At 42.2% G+C, this 17,165-nt stretch overlaps 1 protein-coding gene across 7 annotated transcripts in view; it reads left to right on the top strand.

Moving 5' to 3' along the window:
• The window catches only part of MOB3B (MOB kinase activator 3B), a 221,331-nt gene that overhangs the window by 198,102 nt on the left and 6,064 nt on the right, over positions 1-17,165 (top strand). For 6 of the 7 annotated variants that reach the window (XM_040481425.1, XM_040481423.1, XM_040481424.1 and 3 more), the window contains one exon: positions 902-6,034. The exons of the other annotated variant lie outside the window; for it this stretch is intronic. In XM_040481425.1, the coding sequence (XP_040337359.1) occupies positions 902-931 (30 nt within the window). In that variant the 3' untranslated portion in view covers positions 932-6,034. Of the gene's footprint in view, positions 1-901; positions 6,035-17,165 lie in introns of those variants that run through there. 7 annotated transcript variants of the gene reach the window in all.

The following is a 17,165-nucleotide window of genomic DNA, read 5'->3' as shown; positions in this document are numbered from 1 at the left end:
AGATGGCACATTAGGGATGTGCAAATGCTCACAAGAACCAGCAGGTGATGGAGATGAGTGAAAGGCCAGGTGGTTGCATGTCAGACACATTGGTATATTCTTCATGCCCATTAAAAAAAAATCCTTCCTCCCACTATTCTTCCTTCACTTATTCCCTCTTATGCTATCCTTCATTTTTCCATCTTTGACTGAAACTTAGGTAAAAAGAAATTGTTCTCTCCTATTAGAAAAGTAGCAGCCTAAATCCAACGATCAAATCAATCAGGAATGATACTTGGCTCCCCCTGGGGAGACAACTGGGAGTGGTGGGGACTGGGGCCAACTGGAGACCATATTCTCCATCTGAGGAGGACAGCCCTTCTTCAACCTCAACTGTCCAGTGGCTCCAGATATTGCAGTTTTAAAAAAAAAGTGAGCTACCTAGAGTTTTGGCAAGTTAGCCAATATATATATATATATATATATATATATATATATATATATATGTACTTTGATTAAAACAAGGACAGCGGCGCCTGGATGGGTCACTCGGTTGAGCTCAGGTCATGATCTCACAGCTCATGACTTTGGGCCCCGCGTCAGGCTCTGTGCTGACAGCTCAGAGCCTGGAGCCTGCTTCGGATTCTGTGTCTCCCTCTCTCTCTGCCCCTAACCCACTTGCATTCCATCTTTCTCTCAAAAATAAATAAACATTAAAAAAATTAAAAAAACAAAGACAAAAAACAAAACCCAAACCTGCAGACCAAATGGAACACATTCACATGCTGAGCCTTGTCCATGGGCCATGTTTGCAATTTCTTGTTTAAAGACTCCAGAGATTGTGAGGGCTTTCTTTTTAGAATCCTTCAACATGTCACTGCTTCTAGTCACTCCTAACCATCCTTCTCTCCCTGCTTTCCAGAAAGAGATGACGAGCAGGATGTGTCACTAACGCCCCATCTCCGCTTTGGAAGACTGAGGAAAGCTCTTCCCTCCTGGAGCCCTGCACCAGCAGGAGGGAGACCTCCCCTGGCCAAACAGGCACCTGCTTCCAGGAGCAGGCAAGGTGGAGAGGAGCAGTGATTCCTGAGAGACGTTCCCCACTCACCCCGTGTGCTCTTAACCCTCTGAGTGCTGCTAGCCACGACCTGTGGACCTGTCTGACCACAGTGTGCAGGAAGGACTGCCCCCTCTCCCTTCTGGCTCTCAAGTGCCCCGAGGAAGCCTCTGCACTTACGTGCGCGTCGCAGTCTGCCTGTGACCTGCCGCCTAAGCTTTACTGGAATTCAGGTTTTGAGACTGAGACACTTACTTGTACTTCCCCACTCCTGTCTTGTCAACTGGCCGACTTTTCTGTACCGTGTCTTCTAAACCCTGGGTGAATTTTGGAACTCTGGATGAGCAGCAAGTTTGTCTATAACAAGTCTTCCTTTCAGGTCTTTGAAAGCTTCCACCCTGATCTGATTCTGTGGTTTAACTTCATGCAGGACCATGGAGCCTTGAAGACGTCTGAGACCCCCACCCTTCAGCCTCAGCGAGAATTCCCTACTCGGCAGTTTTATCAGGGACCAGCCATGACCCCAGACAAACCTTAACTATGGGGAAGAGTCTGGCTGTTAGGATAAAGCTGACGGGTTACCAGTTAACTCTGCATAGAATGTGTTTTTTTTATAGCCACACCATTCCTTGTCTCTTCTATTCAAAAAAATTTTTTTTCCTGTTTCCAAGAAGAGAGGAATAAAAGGAAGTTATAAATGACCAAGATTGATCAGCAAAAGCTCTGAGCCAGATTCGTGCAGTGTTTGTTTTTGAGCAAAGGGTAGGGAGTTCTGGCTGTCTCTACATCATACTGAAGTTTCGGTGGAAAAAAACCAAACAAAATAAAACAAGTGCCATTGGCTATTTGGTACACATAGCTCAAACACCCAGCTCATTGGTTTGTCGCCTTCCCAGCTGGCCCTCTGGGCTCCTACATCCAGCCCGTGTTTTCTTTCTCTTCCCCTGCAGTCCCCCTCCTCGGCCGTATTATATTATGGCAAGAATTAATTTCTGCCCCTATGATTGTGCCACAGTTGCCAAGGCAACAGTGTAACTGGAGCTAACTTCCTTCTTCCATTCCTTCCCAGTTTTCCTATGCCAGTAAACAGAATAACACATTCTGTGCTACGTCCTGCCTTTTGAAACCCAAGTGAGTCTTAGCTGAAGAAATGTTGCCTTCTCTGCTTCATTCATGAAACTGGTGGTAGTCCTGAGAGCCTGTAATTGGAGGGTGATAATAATCCGGCGATCATTGGAATCTAACAAAATAGCAGTTGGTGGAGGGAAGTAGATAAGAATGTATTAGTATATTTTAATGTAACACCAATTAAAGAATAACTAAAAAACTCTGATTTCGTTTCATTGGATGTAATGTGTTAAAGCCGTTTGTGGCTGCCACAGGAGCCTAGAGAGCATGAAATCTTTCTTTGTCCAGAGAAAGGGCTGACTGTCTGGACCCTGTGGCATTCTGCCCTCACCCAGCAAACTGACCTTTGCTTCCGATCTTGTCAGAGTTATCTCATGGAATCCAAATGCTGCTACCTCTTTCCATATTGTTGTGCTCTGGTCAACAACAAACAGATCCCCTCCCCCTATTTTGGCTTCCTAAGTAATTCTGAGAGGACAAGATCGGCAAAGATTCTTCTGGGCATCATTTTTGGCTGAAAGAATATGACTGTCCTAAGGATCCAGAGAGCAGAGAAATAAGAACCCCCATTCCCAACCTATGCAATACACTGTAAAGTACTTCATGGGAATGTTCTGGCAGAGAGACAAGAGAAATGACAGTGAAGCCCACGCCCTAGGAGGAACCCCGAAGGTCTGCCATCATGGAAAACCACAGGATTTTTGCATTAAGAAGTTGACTATGTTCCTGCATTTCAGCAACACCTAATCAAACAGGATACTGGACTCTGAAGACATTTATTATTAATTCTTTTTAAGGCTACTTCCTATTAACTGTGTGTGCGTATGAAATTTCCATTCCATTTTTAAAAAGTATTTTTTAAACTTCTTGGCACAATTTCCTCCTGGTTATGTTTCTAATTGCATTAATCAACTCCTCTAGGATAAGTTCTGGCAAACCACTCCTATTTTTTAATTACTGAGTATTCCGTACTCCTGCAGAACTTTGGCCAATTCTAAAGAAAATTATCACAAGCAGTTTTTATCTCTTTGACCTGACTACATCCTAAGTACATCTTATTGCAACCAGGGGATCTGAGCCTCACATTCTGCTTCTGCCTCCTAACTTGATGGGCTCTCTTTCATTTCACACCATTTTTTTTTAGTTGGATACATGTATCCACTACCTTTTTTTATTTTGAGAAATTTTAAAGTGGAAATTTCAAAGAGTCAAGATTACAGTGAATATCCACACCCCCCCTTCATGTATGTGCATCAGTTGTTAACATTCTTTAATTGTTGACACTTTCCATACATTTTCTTTCTTTCTCTGTAAATACACATTCTGATTGCCGAACCATTTCAAAATATGGTGCAGACATCATAAAACTTTAAATGCTTTATCATTTGTCCCCAAAATGTTTATAGCTTCTTTTGTTTATTTATCCAGGATCCACTTACAAATCACATGTGGCATTTGTTGTCGTTCTCTTTCGTTAGTGGGTTAGAGTTCTTGTCTTACGTGTGTGTGTGTGTGTGTGTGTGTGTGTGTGTGTGTGTGGTATGGTGGTGGTGGTTGTGGTGTGTGTGTGTCATGACACTGACATTTTTTTGTAGAATGTTCCACAATCTGGAATTTTTTTTCTGATTATTTCCTCTTATTAGACTCAGTTAAACATTTTTTATTTTAGCAAGAACATTACACAAGTGATGTTTTGTTCCTGTTGCATTTATCAGGAAGCATATGACCAGTTGTCTCTTCATGATATTAAACTTGACCAGTGGGTTCAGGTGTTGTCTGCCTGATCCATTCATTATAAAGGTACTTAATCCATTAAGAAGCTCTGAAATTCAACACGCACCCATTTTATAGTTTGAGACTGGGCAAATGTGCCTTCCTTTCTTAATTTTCTCAAAGAGGTCCACGATCTCCAAAAGATTATAACCCTTGTAGTTCAATGATACAGCAATGACGAAGGATTCATAACTTCCCCCTTAACAGAGGAAAGGGGAAGTAATAAGGACACTAGATTGGTGTGCTGGCTAATGAGAATCTGTATGGTCCCTGTAGCCAGAGTTGAAATATATAACTTTTTTTTTTTTTTTTTTTTTTTTTTGCTCCCATCCTCAATGACTTCCCATTCAGACCCATGGTTTATTTTAGAGAGTGTGTGTTCTCATTAAAGGTGATTTCTCTCAAGGGTGCAAAAATTGTGAGGAGTGTTTTAGGGGTGGGGGAGAAATCTTAGATATTACAGTGGGTTGTGGCCCTTCAAAGGGCCATAGTACATAAACAGATATAAAGTGTATATGTGGTATTAAACTTTCATGGGCATGATTAAGAATCAACTGTCTTAAAAGGCTCCTTAAGAGGATGATAATGAAAAAAAAATACGTGAAGAAATACTCATCTAGAGTCATATCCTGCTTCTTAGGTTGTTAACTCTCTCTTGGAGTGTTTTCTCATTTCTGAGGGCTAGGATCAGTGGAAGCAACTTCAAGAGATTTCTTCATCCATCCCTTCTACCCTCCCAAATGCTATCAGTAACCTTCCCGGTGAAAACCCCATTCTCCTCTCGAAGACCTTCAAGCATAGACGTTCTACAACATCCTTTGGTGTGTCCCCACTGAACACTTCACAACACCTGAAATCCTTCCATCTGACCTGAACCAAACTATTATCTTTGGGTTTCAGCACACCTTTCCTGGTGTCTCACATTAAGGAAAACACAAAGATTAGGATAAGAAGAAGCATAAGCAATGAGAGCCTTATTTGCATATCCACGAAGTATTTGAAGACTGTTACCAATGGCCTTCAGCTTCCTTTCCCTTCAGCTCTCTCAGGGGCAGAATTCTCACAGAAACCCTGGTGCCCAGTTGCTAACATTTCTGCACCTCAACTTGAACCCTTCCCCAAGCTTTCCATGTCGCTGTGCATTATGGATATAGCCAGCAGTGAACGTGTAAGAAATTGCCACATGCTTTCTCCAAACTCTATTGTCTCTTTGATAAGTCCTGACTTGCTTGTTAATCTATTTGTGAGCATATCTCCATTATAGTCAACCATTTTGGTTTATCTTCCTGAGTTTCCTTCCTTTCTACCTTTGATATTCCTCAGCAGATGACAGTTTTGTTTTAACCGCTTCTTTAATTGGCAAAGCACTGAGACTTGGATGGAGGTCCTCTTGTATTTTTGTGGTGAATTAGGCCAAGTCATCATCTGGTCGTTGATGGAAGCACATCATTCCCTGTGGTCTCTGACCTTCCATCACTCCCGTATCCCAAGGGTATCACACTGTGAGTGAAAGAAATATCATGGGACAAGAACAGCCATATCTTCAAGGAATATGTACAAAGGCAAAATCATGAAAAGGAGTCAGTCATGACACCTGGATACACCAGGTGTTGTTTGTGCTTGGAGCATTTTGGTCCATGATAAAATCAGTGATTCTCTCCTAGAATTAGCCAAACAAAGTGTTTTGGAAATAGAAAACCCGCTTTAAAAAAATATTTCAACAACAACAAAAACTTGTAACAGGTTATTTCCCTCTGGGCAGTTATTAATTCTGGGTGAGAAGTTTCTGATGACTAACTAAGGATTTTTATAACTTTTAGAGGGAAGAGTCCATTTCTAATCTGAAAGTTAAGCTATTTTACTAGCTTTTAGTGTTCTAATGTCAAGGTTTCCCAGTATCTTTTCTAATTGTGTCAGAAAAAAAATGTTTACTATATTTTAGTTCCATTTGAGATTAAATTAAGGGTTTGACTCTAAGAACAAACTAACACAATTATATCAATTAGGAAAGCAAGAGGAAATGAAAGGGTATTTATGGAATCAGTTCATGTGAGCTTAAGAATTCAAATGTCACAAATAAAAGACATGTAACCATCATCTAGTCTGTCTTTTTTGTGTGTGCTTAATTAATTTCTTTAACCAAAAATGTTTTTCATTTTGCAGCGATCCTGGAACAGGTAAATGAAATGGAACCTTAACTCTACAAAAAGTAATTCAAAGTGTGTTTATTTTAGAACACACATACATGTATTTGTATTTTAGCAGAAGTTCTTTTATACTCTTCAGACTTTCCCAGGAGGGTATGTCATGCATATGGTTTAGATTAATGTCGTGCATCTTTTTTCTTGTGGTAGAATTCAATATTAAATTTGATGACAATATGGCATATAAATATAATAAACCTTGACTATAGAAATAGCTCATCAATCAGAGTAAATAAACCTGAGTTTTAACCTCAGGTTTGCCACTGCCTTCCTTGTGTGACCTTGAATATTATATTCAACTGTTCTTTGTCTCGGATTTTAGAACTGCAATTGCTCATGGATTTGTTCCTATTTAACTTACAATTGTTTTTGCAAAGTAATATAATATAAAAATATTAACATATTTGGAAAACAAATACGTAACTTCTGTGTATTTTTATAGTATTAGTACATTTACAGCCACTTTAGAATAATTGTAAATGCCTTGTGTAATAGCCACCGTAGCTAATAGCAACAATCAAATACTATGTATGACAAAAGCTATTTGTGATGGGGTAATTTCTAGTGAGGAATGAGACTTCTGGTACCCCAGCACAAATACCAAGGGTTCCTCTACTTCACTTCCACTGTTTGTACACCAAGATGTGACAGAGAGGCAGACTGTAGACTGAATTTAGTCTGCAGGCATGTTTTGTTAGACTAACACAGTTTTGTTTTTCTTTCTTTTTTTAATGCTTATTTATTTTTGAGAGAGAGAAAGAGAGTGCGTGCGCACATACAAGTGGAGAAGGGGCAGAGAGAGAGGGAGAGACACAGAATCTAAAGCAGGCTCCAGGCTCCGAGCTGTCAGGCCAGAGCCCAATGCAGGGCTCGAACTCATGAACTGCGAGATCATGACCTGAGCCAAAGTCAGATGCTTAACCAACTGAGCCACCCAGGTGCCCCTGTTTTCCTTTTTCTAACTAGCTGCCAACAGTTTAAAGGTGAGAAATTTGACACCTAAAAATCAGAATGCCTGTCTCCTCTTACAAAATCAGATCTGGAAACACCAGACTTTTGTTTTTGTGTGGCAGGACTGGCTGGGAAGTGGCTCACCCATTGTGATGGGGTATGTTCTCTTTGATTCACGCATGTCCTCCCCACTCACAGTGGCGTCCCAGACACGTGGCTGGCTATCAGTTACCATCGTCCTCTTCCTCTGGTAGGCTTCCCTTGCTCATTTTTCCTGCCGTTCCCCTGAAGACATTTCAGGTCATACCTCCTGCTCCACCATGTCTGGAGAGGCCACTGAGGAAACCACAATTCTAATCTTCAAGTTGATCCCTACACACACTATCTGCTGTATCATTATGTTCTTTCTTGTAACCTACATTGTATTGATGATAATGAATGGAAAACTCTTCTAGAACATAATACATTCAGATGAGATGCCTTCAGTCCCTCCACCCACCAACAGCAAAAATTGATACTTCCGTGGACAGTAAGCCAATCACTGAATCTATCCAACCTTTCAATGATTGTACATTCTTAAACTTCAACTGTGCTCCCAAGCAAACTTCATTGCTACTTTGACCATAATGATAAAGAAGTGTCCTTGAAAACAATGGTAGTGTCATTTACCACAACTCTATATTTTATCCCATTTTTCTCTTTCATTGTGAGGTAGATTTCATCAGAACTCCATGTGTTAACAGAAACTTCTCATTGTTTTTATTGCAGCTTTCATCATCTGAGTTTTCATGAACACAGAAACCAAGCACAAATTGCCAGTACTTGATAAATTAAAAACTAAATGAGGAAATGCAGTTCAAACTAAATAAACTTTGATTGAGTTTGTAACTATTAGTGCACACTAGATTAAGGGGAATATCTGCTCCAGAGGAAATCATATCATACAATTGAGACATGACCTCATATATTATCAGATCAGCAAAGGGTAAGAGTCTAAGCATTTTCAAGAAATATGTAGAACATAGAGGGGAAAAGGTATCAACAATCCTGCGTTTATTCACTTAGAAAAAGTGTTACAAATAACTGTGCTCCACTACTGTGCATATGTCTCTACAATGATGTGTTTGATGTTGCTACAAACTGCATGCCGACTGATAGCCACAAGAGGCAGCAGTATTTAGAAAATTCATAAACTGTGACTTGAGGAAGTATGCTGCCTACCCCTGCCCTGTCTGTGGATGAGAATATTGCCCCTTCTCTGCTCAAAACCCTGCAATGCTCCCCTGTGCCCTCAGCTCAAAATCTTTGGCTCCCCCTTTCTCCCTCCATGCCAGCACCCCGGGCCTCCTTGCTGGCCTCACACATGCTGGGCACACTCACACTCGCGACACGTGTCCTGGCTGTTCCCTGCCTGGATGCTCTTCCCCGACAAAGCCTTATGGTCAAATCCTTCTCCTCCTTCAAGTTTTTGCTGAGCATCACCTTCTCATTGAGGCCTCTGCTGATCACACCTATTCTCCAGGACTCATGAGGCCCTTTCTCTGCTCAAATTTTCCTTCTCCTATAGCATTTACATTATATAAATATTACATAATATTTATTAGTCCATTAATAAATTAGTCCATTTATTAGTCCATCCCCCACCCCACTGGAATATAAATTTCACAACATCAAGGATCTCTGTTTTGTTTATTGATATTTCCCTAGCACCTAGAAGAGTGTCTGACACACATTAGATGCTGAATAAGCCTTTGGTTCATGAATGAATGAACGATCAAATGAATGAATGAATGAATGAATGGATTTACATGGCAGATAGTTTCTAATTAAAGTATTCCATCAAACATAAATAAAAAAATATATAATAATATTAATTTGATGATACACCGGAAGTGGGCATACTATAGACTAAAAACACACGAGCATTTTGCATGGATAACCTCATTTAATGCCCGTGACAACCCTGTGAGGTTGGCTGTCTACGTTTATCTCTGTAGTCAAGGTCACCTAAGTAATTTGCCCAAGGTTACAAGCAATGTGATGGAGCTAGGATGAATGCCCCTCAGGTGTGCTTCAGAGCCCGCACCCTTAACCACAGGAGACACCTTCACCCACTGGACACTGAGCTCTTCTTCAGATTGTCTTCTTCTCTGTGGACACAGGCTCCATGTGGTGGAGCAATTTAGCTTTCACTTTCTTTCCTGGTCATTTGTCAGTGTGATTGCCTTAGTGCCTCTGTGACCATCCAACTGAGATCATAAAGTATTTCCTTTCACAAGATGTGCAGCATTCACAGATACAGAGTGGATCCTGAGTTAGGGATGAGGCAGGACAACGGATCTAACAGGGGGACACCAAGAAGGTCAGAATGGCTAGTCCACAAAGTGCTGAGTGTTGCGAGGGTAAGACCAGAGGCCAGGATGGGGTCTCTGGGTGGCCGAGGACAGGAAAACAATCCAGAAGTCCAGGAGGAATCACTCAAAGTGGGAGCAGAGTGTTCCTGTGACGGATTAAAAAGTACCTGAGAAATTTCTAGGTCTTGCTACTTGCTGTGAAATGAAAAAAAAAAAAAAAACAAAAAACAAAAAACATGCATTTCATTCATTCTTAGAGGAAAACAAGCAGACTTTTAAGAATTTAGAAACACCCAGGGACGCCTGGGTGGCTCAGTTGGTTAAGCATCTAACTTTGAATCAGGTCATGATCTCATACAGTTGTGGGTTCCAGCCCTGTGTCAGGCTCTGTGCTGACAGCTCAGAACCTGGAGCCTGCTTTGGATTCTGTGTCTCCCTCTCTCTCTGCCCCTCTTCCACTCACACTCTGTCTTACTCTATCTCTCAAAAATAAAATAAAATAAAATAATTTTAAAAAAGAATTTATAAACACCCAAAGCTGGAGATCTTAGCTTTGACCATAAGAAGTTTACAGAACTTGGGGTGCCTGGGTGGCTCAGTCAGTTAAGCGTCTGTCTTCGGCTCAGGTCATGATCTCACAGTTCGTGGTTCAAGCCCCGTGTCAGGCTCTATGCTGACAGCTCAGAGCCTGGAGCCTGCTTCAAATTCTGTGTCTCCCTCTCTCTCTGCCCCTCCCCCGCTCATGCTCTGTCTCTGTCTGTCTCAAAAATAAATAAAAACATTATAAAATTTAAAAAATAAAAATAAGTTTGCAGAATTTTAAAAAAATCTTTAATTAAGACATTTAAAATCAAATTAAAAAATAAACAAATTTAAAAAGTTTGCAGAACCATCGCCATTAATTTTTGATGATTTTCCTTCTCTGCTAAAGACATTAACTGGCATTAATTCTGTGCCATAATGTAAAATATGTGGTTATGTCAACAATTAGAAATATGCAACCAAGAGGCGAGAGCACTATAAGGCTGTGAGATTGATTAATGCCTATATTCTGTGGGCTGATTTAGAAACGAACAGGAATCACATTACATTTGAAAAGCAGCATTCATTCCATGTGCAGCTTCCTTTGAGGTCACCAAGAGTTATGCAGACCTTAATGTGTTCTCTAGTTCCTGGTTCCACCAAGAGATCTTAAATATGTCAGGACATAATCCCAGCCTATGTTTCAAGGCTGGATGAAATAAAGACGCTGTGATGAAATGAAGCCCATTCCTAGGGCTTCATGGATATTGGCCACGAAATGATTCCACTACAAAACATAGAGGGAGGCAGCATTTGTCAAGAGAGGAGCAGGCAAGGAAGGAGTTTTTTGGGTTTTGTTTTTATTTTTTTAATGTTTTATTTATTTTTGAGAGCAAGAGTGAGAGAGAAAGAGAGGGAGAGAAGGAGCAGGGAAAGGGCAGAGAAGGGGGGGAGACACAGAATCTGAAGCAGGCTCCAGGCTCTGAGCTGTCAGCACAGAGCCCAATGAGGGGCTCGAACTTACGAAATGTGAGATCATGACCCAAACTGAAGTCGGAGGCTCAGCGGACTGACCCACCCAGGTGCCCCTGGAGTTTTGTTTTTAAATAGTAAATCATTAGATGCAGTAACTATTGAACTATGGAAGTTAAAGAAAAGCCATTCAAAAGGTGAGCCTTTTTTCACATTCCCAGGAACAATTTTTAGCACATTTCCAGCCTTAGGATGAGATTCCTGAGGTGGTGCAGATAACATAAGGTATAGTTTTGTTATTACAAACTGGCAGAGCATTATCTGGACTGTGAACTTAGCACAACCCTATAACTTAATGGGTTTGAAGTAAAAGAGGTAAGAAATTGCATGTCCAGAAAGGCCCTAAGAGCCATAAGCCAGTAATCACCATGTCACCTGTTTGCATTCAGAAAAAAGACTGTGATGCTGTGGGCTCATGACATTTCATTGGAATGTGCATTATCTCTTCTAAGTGACTGCAAGGAGACTTCTGGAGAAACGTGAAAAGGAAAACACTTGGGCAAAGAAGAAGGAGAATAAATGAGACGGTTTTTATGTGAACCTCCTCTGCTGCTCCCAGATTCCCGAGGCGCTGCGTTGGAAAGAACTGGGAGCAGAGCAAGTGCTGAGTGTTTTCAGGGGAATCAGGAAGGCATTTTTGGGGAAAGAAGGATTGGGAATTGATTTACTGAAAATCTACTTTGTGCCACTCACAGTGCTTGGTACTTGATGTATATTCTCCACCCCATTCTCACAACCATTCATCCAGGGAACTATTGGTGACAACAACTGTTGCAGATGTGAGACGGAGGGCCGGCTGCATGCAGGGGAGCATAATGAGCTCGCACAGGGGTGGTCCTTGCTCTCATTCAGTGCTGGGCACCGTGCCAAGAGTTTTAGTTGAAATATCTGAATTAATCCTGTAAGGTAGGTACCATTGTTATTATTCCCATTTTACAGATGAAGAAACTGAGGTTGAGGAGTAACTCTCTTATTCAAGGTCATGCAGCTGGTTAATGGTGGAGCTGGGATTTGAACTCAGGCAGTCTGTCTCCAGAGCTCCTGCTGACAATCACTATGTTATTTTATTTGGTACACACATTTATTTATTAAAAAGTTATTCCTCCTTTTACAAGTTTTTATTTTCTTTTAATGTTTATTATTTTAGAGAGAGAGCATGCATGCAAGTGGGAGAGGGGCAGAGAGAGAGAGAATCTTAAGCAGGCTCCACACTCAGCACAGAGCCCAACATGGGGCTCGATCCCATGACCCTGAGCTGAAATCAAAAGTTGGACACTCAACTGACTGAGCCACCCAAGTATCCAGTTATTCTTCCTTTCAGATTGCTTACTTGCTATCCTGGTGACAAAGCTTCTTTCACCTCAAGGATCACAAAATCAGTGGCCTCTGAAAAGCCCAAAGGAACCTTGGGAAGCCATGACAAGGAAGTTACACAAGGTGAGACGGATGCTTCTTTCACAGTGTAGAAAGTACAAGTCTGCTGAAAATGCCACTGAACGTTAAGATCCTCAACTTGATGGGTCAATGGAGAGAAACACGTGGGTTTGTTGTCCCCATGCTGGTGTTGTTAACCAGGGTCCCACCTGGGGAAGAAGGACTCACTAGGGAAGGTCGGTCTCCACCAGCTTGACAAGACCAGTCGGGGGTACAGGAAAGCCCTTTGATTCAGAGGAGCTCACACCTTCCAATTGGCCCACAAGACAATTTTGTTCCTCACCAGACGTAGCCTTCCAGGAAAGACTAGTAGATACCAAGGAAAGGAAAGGAAAGGAAATATTTTCTCTTCAAGTTTGGCAATAGGAACACACAAGACTGGAAAACACATAGGGAACACATCTGATTCAGTAGATGGCTATGTACTATGGCTAAATACTCAGCCATAGTAGGGAAGCAAACTACCTGTACTTGTAGGTTCTCACAGATGCTGTCATGATGTGGATTTCGTAGGGGCAAGAGTATGAAAACCTCAACTCCCTTGCTTTGGCAAGGTGCAACTGTCTTTGTTTTTTCTTATCCCTAAGTTTAGAAGCCCTTTGAGAAGAATACTTTTTCCCACTTACGTACAAATCTTTAGCATTTATTCTTTAAAAAAATTTTTTAACATTTATTCATTTTTGAGAGTGAGAGAGACAGAGCATGAGCAGGGGAGGGGTAGAGAGAGAGGGAGACACAGAATCTGAAGCTCTCTCCAGGCTCTGAGCTGTCAGCACAGAGCTTGATGCTGGGCTTGAACTCACGGACTGTGAGATCATGACCTGAGCTGAAGTTGGACGCTTAACCGACTGAGCTGCCCAGGCGCCCCTAGCATTTATTCTTATACTAGTCATGTCAACCAGCTACTAAGATGTGGTGTGCATTAGGGCCAGATTTGGGGGAGGGGTTACTACTCTAAGGATACAAACAAGACACCTGTTAATGACTGGAGTTCAAATACAACTGATACATGAATATAGAATGGAGAAAGCAGCTATTACCAGTGGAAGGCTTGCCAAAACAGACTAGTCTGGCTAACAGCAGAAGAAAGCTTTTGTTTAGGAAAACAAAATAAATTATACCCTTTTCTCTACCATTCTTAGAAAGATTGTTCTGAAGGGCAGACTCCTTATTTTAATGACATTATGGGGAAAAACAAAATAGCAAGTACGTTCCCCCAATTTAAAAAAGATGTGCTCAAGCTCTTCTTAGAAAATGAGCCTCGGTTCCGATTCTGTGTCTCCCTCTCTCTCTGCCCCTCCCCTGTTCATGCTCTGTCTCTCTCTGTCCCAAAAATAAATAAACATTGAAAAAAAATTAAAAAAAAAAAAAAGAAAAGAAAATGAGCCTCAGGGCACCTAGGTGGCTCGGTTGGTTAAGCATCCAACTCTTGATTTTGGTTCAGGTCAGGATCTCACAGTTTCATGAGTTTGAGCCCTACATCCGTCTCTGCTCCAGTGCAGAGCCTGCTTGAGCGTCTCTGTCTCTCTCTGCCCCTCCCCTGCTTGCACTCTCTCTGCCTTTCTCAAAACTAAATAATAAATTAAAAACTTAAAAAAAAGAAAGAAAGAAAATCAGCCTCAAAGCCAAAGAGGCTCCTCTTCCTGCGTTTCCATTTTCTTTGGCCTTTGTGTTTCTTCAGGCTGTCCTTCCCGTGCCCATTACTCTGCAAAAGTGAGGGTAGGGCTTTCTCTGTCTCCACGATCTTCTCTCGCCATCCACTTTTCACAAACTGAAGCCAGACTACTCTTTCTGATTCCCAGACCTGAGTCCCTTTCCCCCCACAGTGTCCTTCAGAGATAGCCCACTCCCACCAGAATGGACTAATCTCCTCTCCTCAGCAGGGCCCAAAGCAGGCCTGTCACAGGTTAGGGGTGATTTATGGATGGTACCATCTATCATCACCCTTATTTCATAGAATAAAGGACATTTTAACACCAAAAGAATAAAAAAAGTAGATCTAAGCATAAGAACCAGTCTGCTAATTTCCGCTAAGTACTTAAAGTGTTTCTTCTGTAGAACGCTGGCCAATGCAACCTGGTTGTAATGCAGTTGTTGGAAATCGTTATATGCTGTGTTGTTTGTCTGGTGGTGGTGCCGATGCTTTTGCCTGGGGAGTCCTGAATGCCCAGAGGCACTTGCTGTGCTTGGCCAGTGCAGCCCTTCCGTACCTGGTCAGTCTCAAAATGATCCTGCTTGCCCGACCGCCTGTAAGAGAATTTCACCTGGAGGGCAGGCAGACTCTTTAGGACAGCACAGGGAACAAGCCCACACCACCTCCCTGCTGCTGCCACAGCCTCCACTGTAACTGGAAGACAGAACCGTTGAGACACCCCCCCCCCCCAACCATGAGACCCTTTTCTCTTTTCTTGAGACCCTTAAGACTGTTGAGGCTTGCTCATCCTCCCTTCTCTTCCTTCTCTGTCATTAGCCCAAGCCAGCCTAGAACACAGAGAACTAGAACCATCAGGTCCCCTTTTTTGGTGAAGGATCCTTCCCTTCTCCCCCAGTAGGTGGTTTCGGGGGGAAGGCAGACAAGAGTAAAGATAGTTTGTGTGCTAGCCATAGTCTGAGTCTGGGTTTCTGTCTAAACATATTTAAAGGAATGATTATTTGCTCGCATCCTTAATCAGAATACTTTTCACAGAATCTAAGCTGGAATATAGAAGCAGTAAAGAGAGGAGGGGGCTGCTGGATGGGGATGGACTAGAGAGGACAGGAAATGAGAGACTCTCATGAGGTGGAAAACAAGATGGTGGGAGTATCCGAATTAGAGAGCTACCAGGAGAGAAAGGTATGCCAGAGAGTGGTGTTTGAATTTAAGATTCCAATTTTATTTTTTGCTATTCGTTGCTGCATAATTAAACATGCCAAAATGTAGTGGCTTGAAAGAACACCCATTTTATCACATCTCATGATTTTGTTGGTCATGAATTCAGGTGGAGCTCGCCTGGGCAATCTTTCTGCTCCACATGTCAGAGGTCACTCGGCGAGGTTCAGCTGGTGGCTGGGCTTGCGGCTGAAACCAAGATGGTGTCACTCACACGCCTGGTGCTTTAACAGAGATGCTCAGACTGTGCTCAGCTGGGCCCCTCTCCTTCTCCATGTAGTCAAGGGCCCTCTCCATGGGATGTCTCCAATAAGGGGCCCTTACATGGCCACTCGGAGCTCCACAGCTAGTATTGTAGGAGACAGGAGTAGAAGTTGTGAGTCCCTAAAGTCTGAGCTACATTTTCATATTAGTTCTGATACTTAGAAGACTCTTGAATTTTCTGTGTAGACCATCACATCATCTGTAAATGACAGTTTTGTTTCTTCTTCTCCAATTCTTCTATTTTCTATTACATTTTGTTGCCTTATTGCACTAAATAGCAAGTACAAGTCTTAATAAAAGCACTGAAATATTTGAAGGGGTGCTTGGATGGCTCAGTCGGTTGAGGCTCCAACTTCGGCTCAGGTCATGATCTCGTGTTCCGTGAGTTCGAGCCCCGCATCAGGCTCTGTGCTGACAGCTCAGCGCCTGGAGCCTGCTTCGGATTCTGTGTCTCCCTCTATCTCTGCCCCTCCCCTGCTCATGCTCTGTCTCTCTCTCTGTCAAAAATAAATAAACATTAATTTTTTTTTAAAAAGCACTGAAATATTTATAATTTTGTCCTTACTGAATATTTACCAGTCTGTGCTTTAGATCATAAATTTAAAAGTAAAGAAATATGAAATCATAAAAGAACTCAGACAAAATATTGATTAAAAAATTTTTAAGTGTATTTATTTATTTTGAGAGAGAAGCAGAGAGAGAGAGAGAGAGAGAGAGAGAGCTGGGGGGGATCCCAAGCAGGCTCCATGCTGTCATTGCAGGGCCCAATGCGGGGCTCTAACTCAGAAACCATGAGGCCATGACCTGAGCCGAAATCGAGAGTCAAACGCAGGGGCATCTGCATGGCTCAGTCAGTTAAGCTTCTGACTTCGGCTCAGGTCCTGATCTCACAGCTTGTGGATTTGAGCTCCACACTGGGCTCCGTACTGACAGCTCAGAGCCTGGAGCCTGCTTTGGATTCTGTGTGTCCCTCTCTCTCTCTCTGCCCCTCCCCCACTCACACTCTGTCTCTCTCTCAAAAAATAAATAAACATTAAAGTCAAATGCTTAAGCAACTGAGCCACCCAGGTGCCCCCAAAGGTTGATTTTTTTAAACTAATCTTAGAGTTGGCGGGGGGAGTAAACTATTTTAAATGAAAAACAACATGGAACTACTGGCAAAACAAATAAATAGATACAAATTGAGGAGAGGAAGCAAAGGTGGAAGGGGAAGAAAACTAAAGAGGAGCTAGTGGAATGACAAGAGAGTTATTTTAGGAGACAATAAAAGGGGTGTGGGAAAGATTTTGGATGAAGAGGATTTTAAGGAAATTTTGTAGCATATACTGTATGATGCATTCACTCTTTGTGGCCTGTTCGTTTTTACAAAAGGCACAACCTGGGGCACCTGGCTGGCTAAGTTGGTTAAGCGTCCGACTTCAGCTCAGGTCACCATCTCATGGTTCTTGAGTTCGAGCCCCTCGTCGTGTTCTGTGCTGACAGGTCAGAGCCTGGAGCCTGCTATGTTTGGATTCTGTGTCTCTCTCTCCCTCTCTCTGCCCCTCCCTTGCTTGTGCTACCTCTCTCTGTGTCTCTCTCTGTCTCTCTCTCCAAATTAA

The sequence above is a fragment of the Herpailurus yagouaroundi genome, unplaced genomic scaffold (assembly GCF_014898765.1).
Source record: "Herpailurus yagouaroundi ecotype Mexico unplaced genomic scaffold, PumYag 160, whole genome shotgun sequence".
Taxonomy (NCBI): Eukaryota; Metazoa; Chordata; class Mammalia; order Carnivora; family Felidae; genus Herpailurus; species Herpailurus yagouaroundi.
Note: the sequence above shows the minus strand (reverse complement) of the source record. Positions and strands in the feature narration are given on the sequence as shown.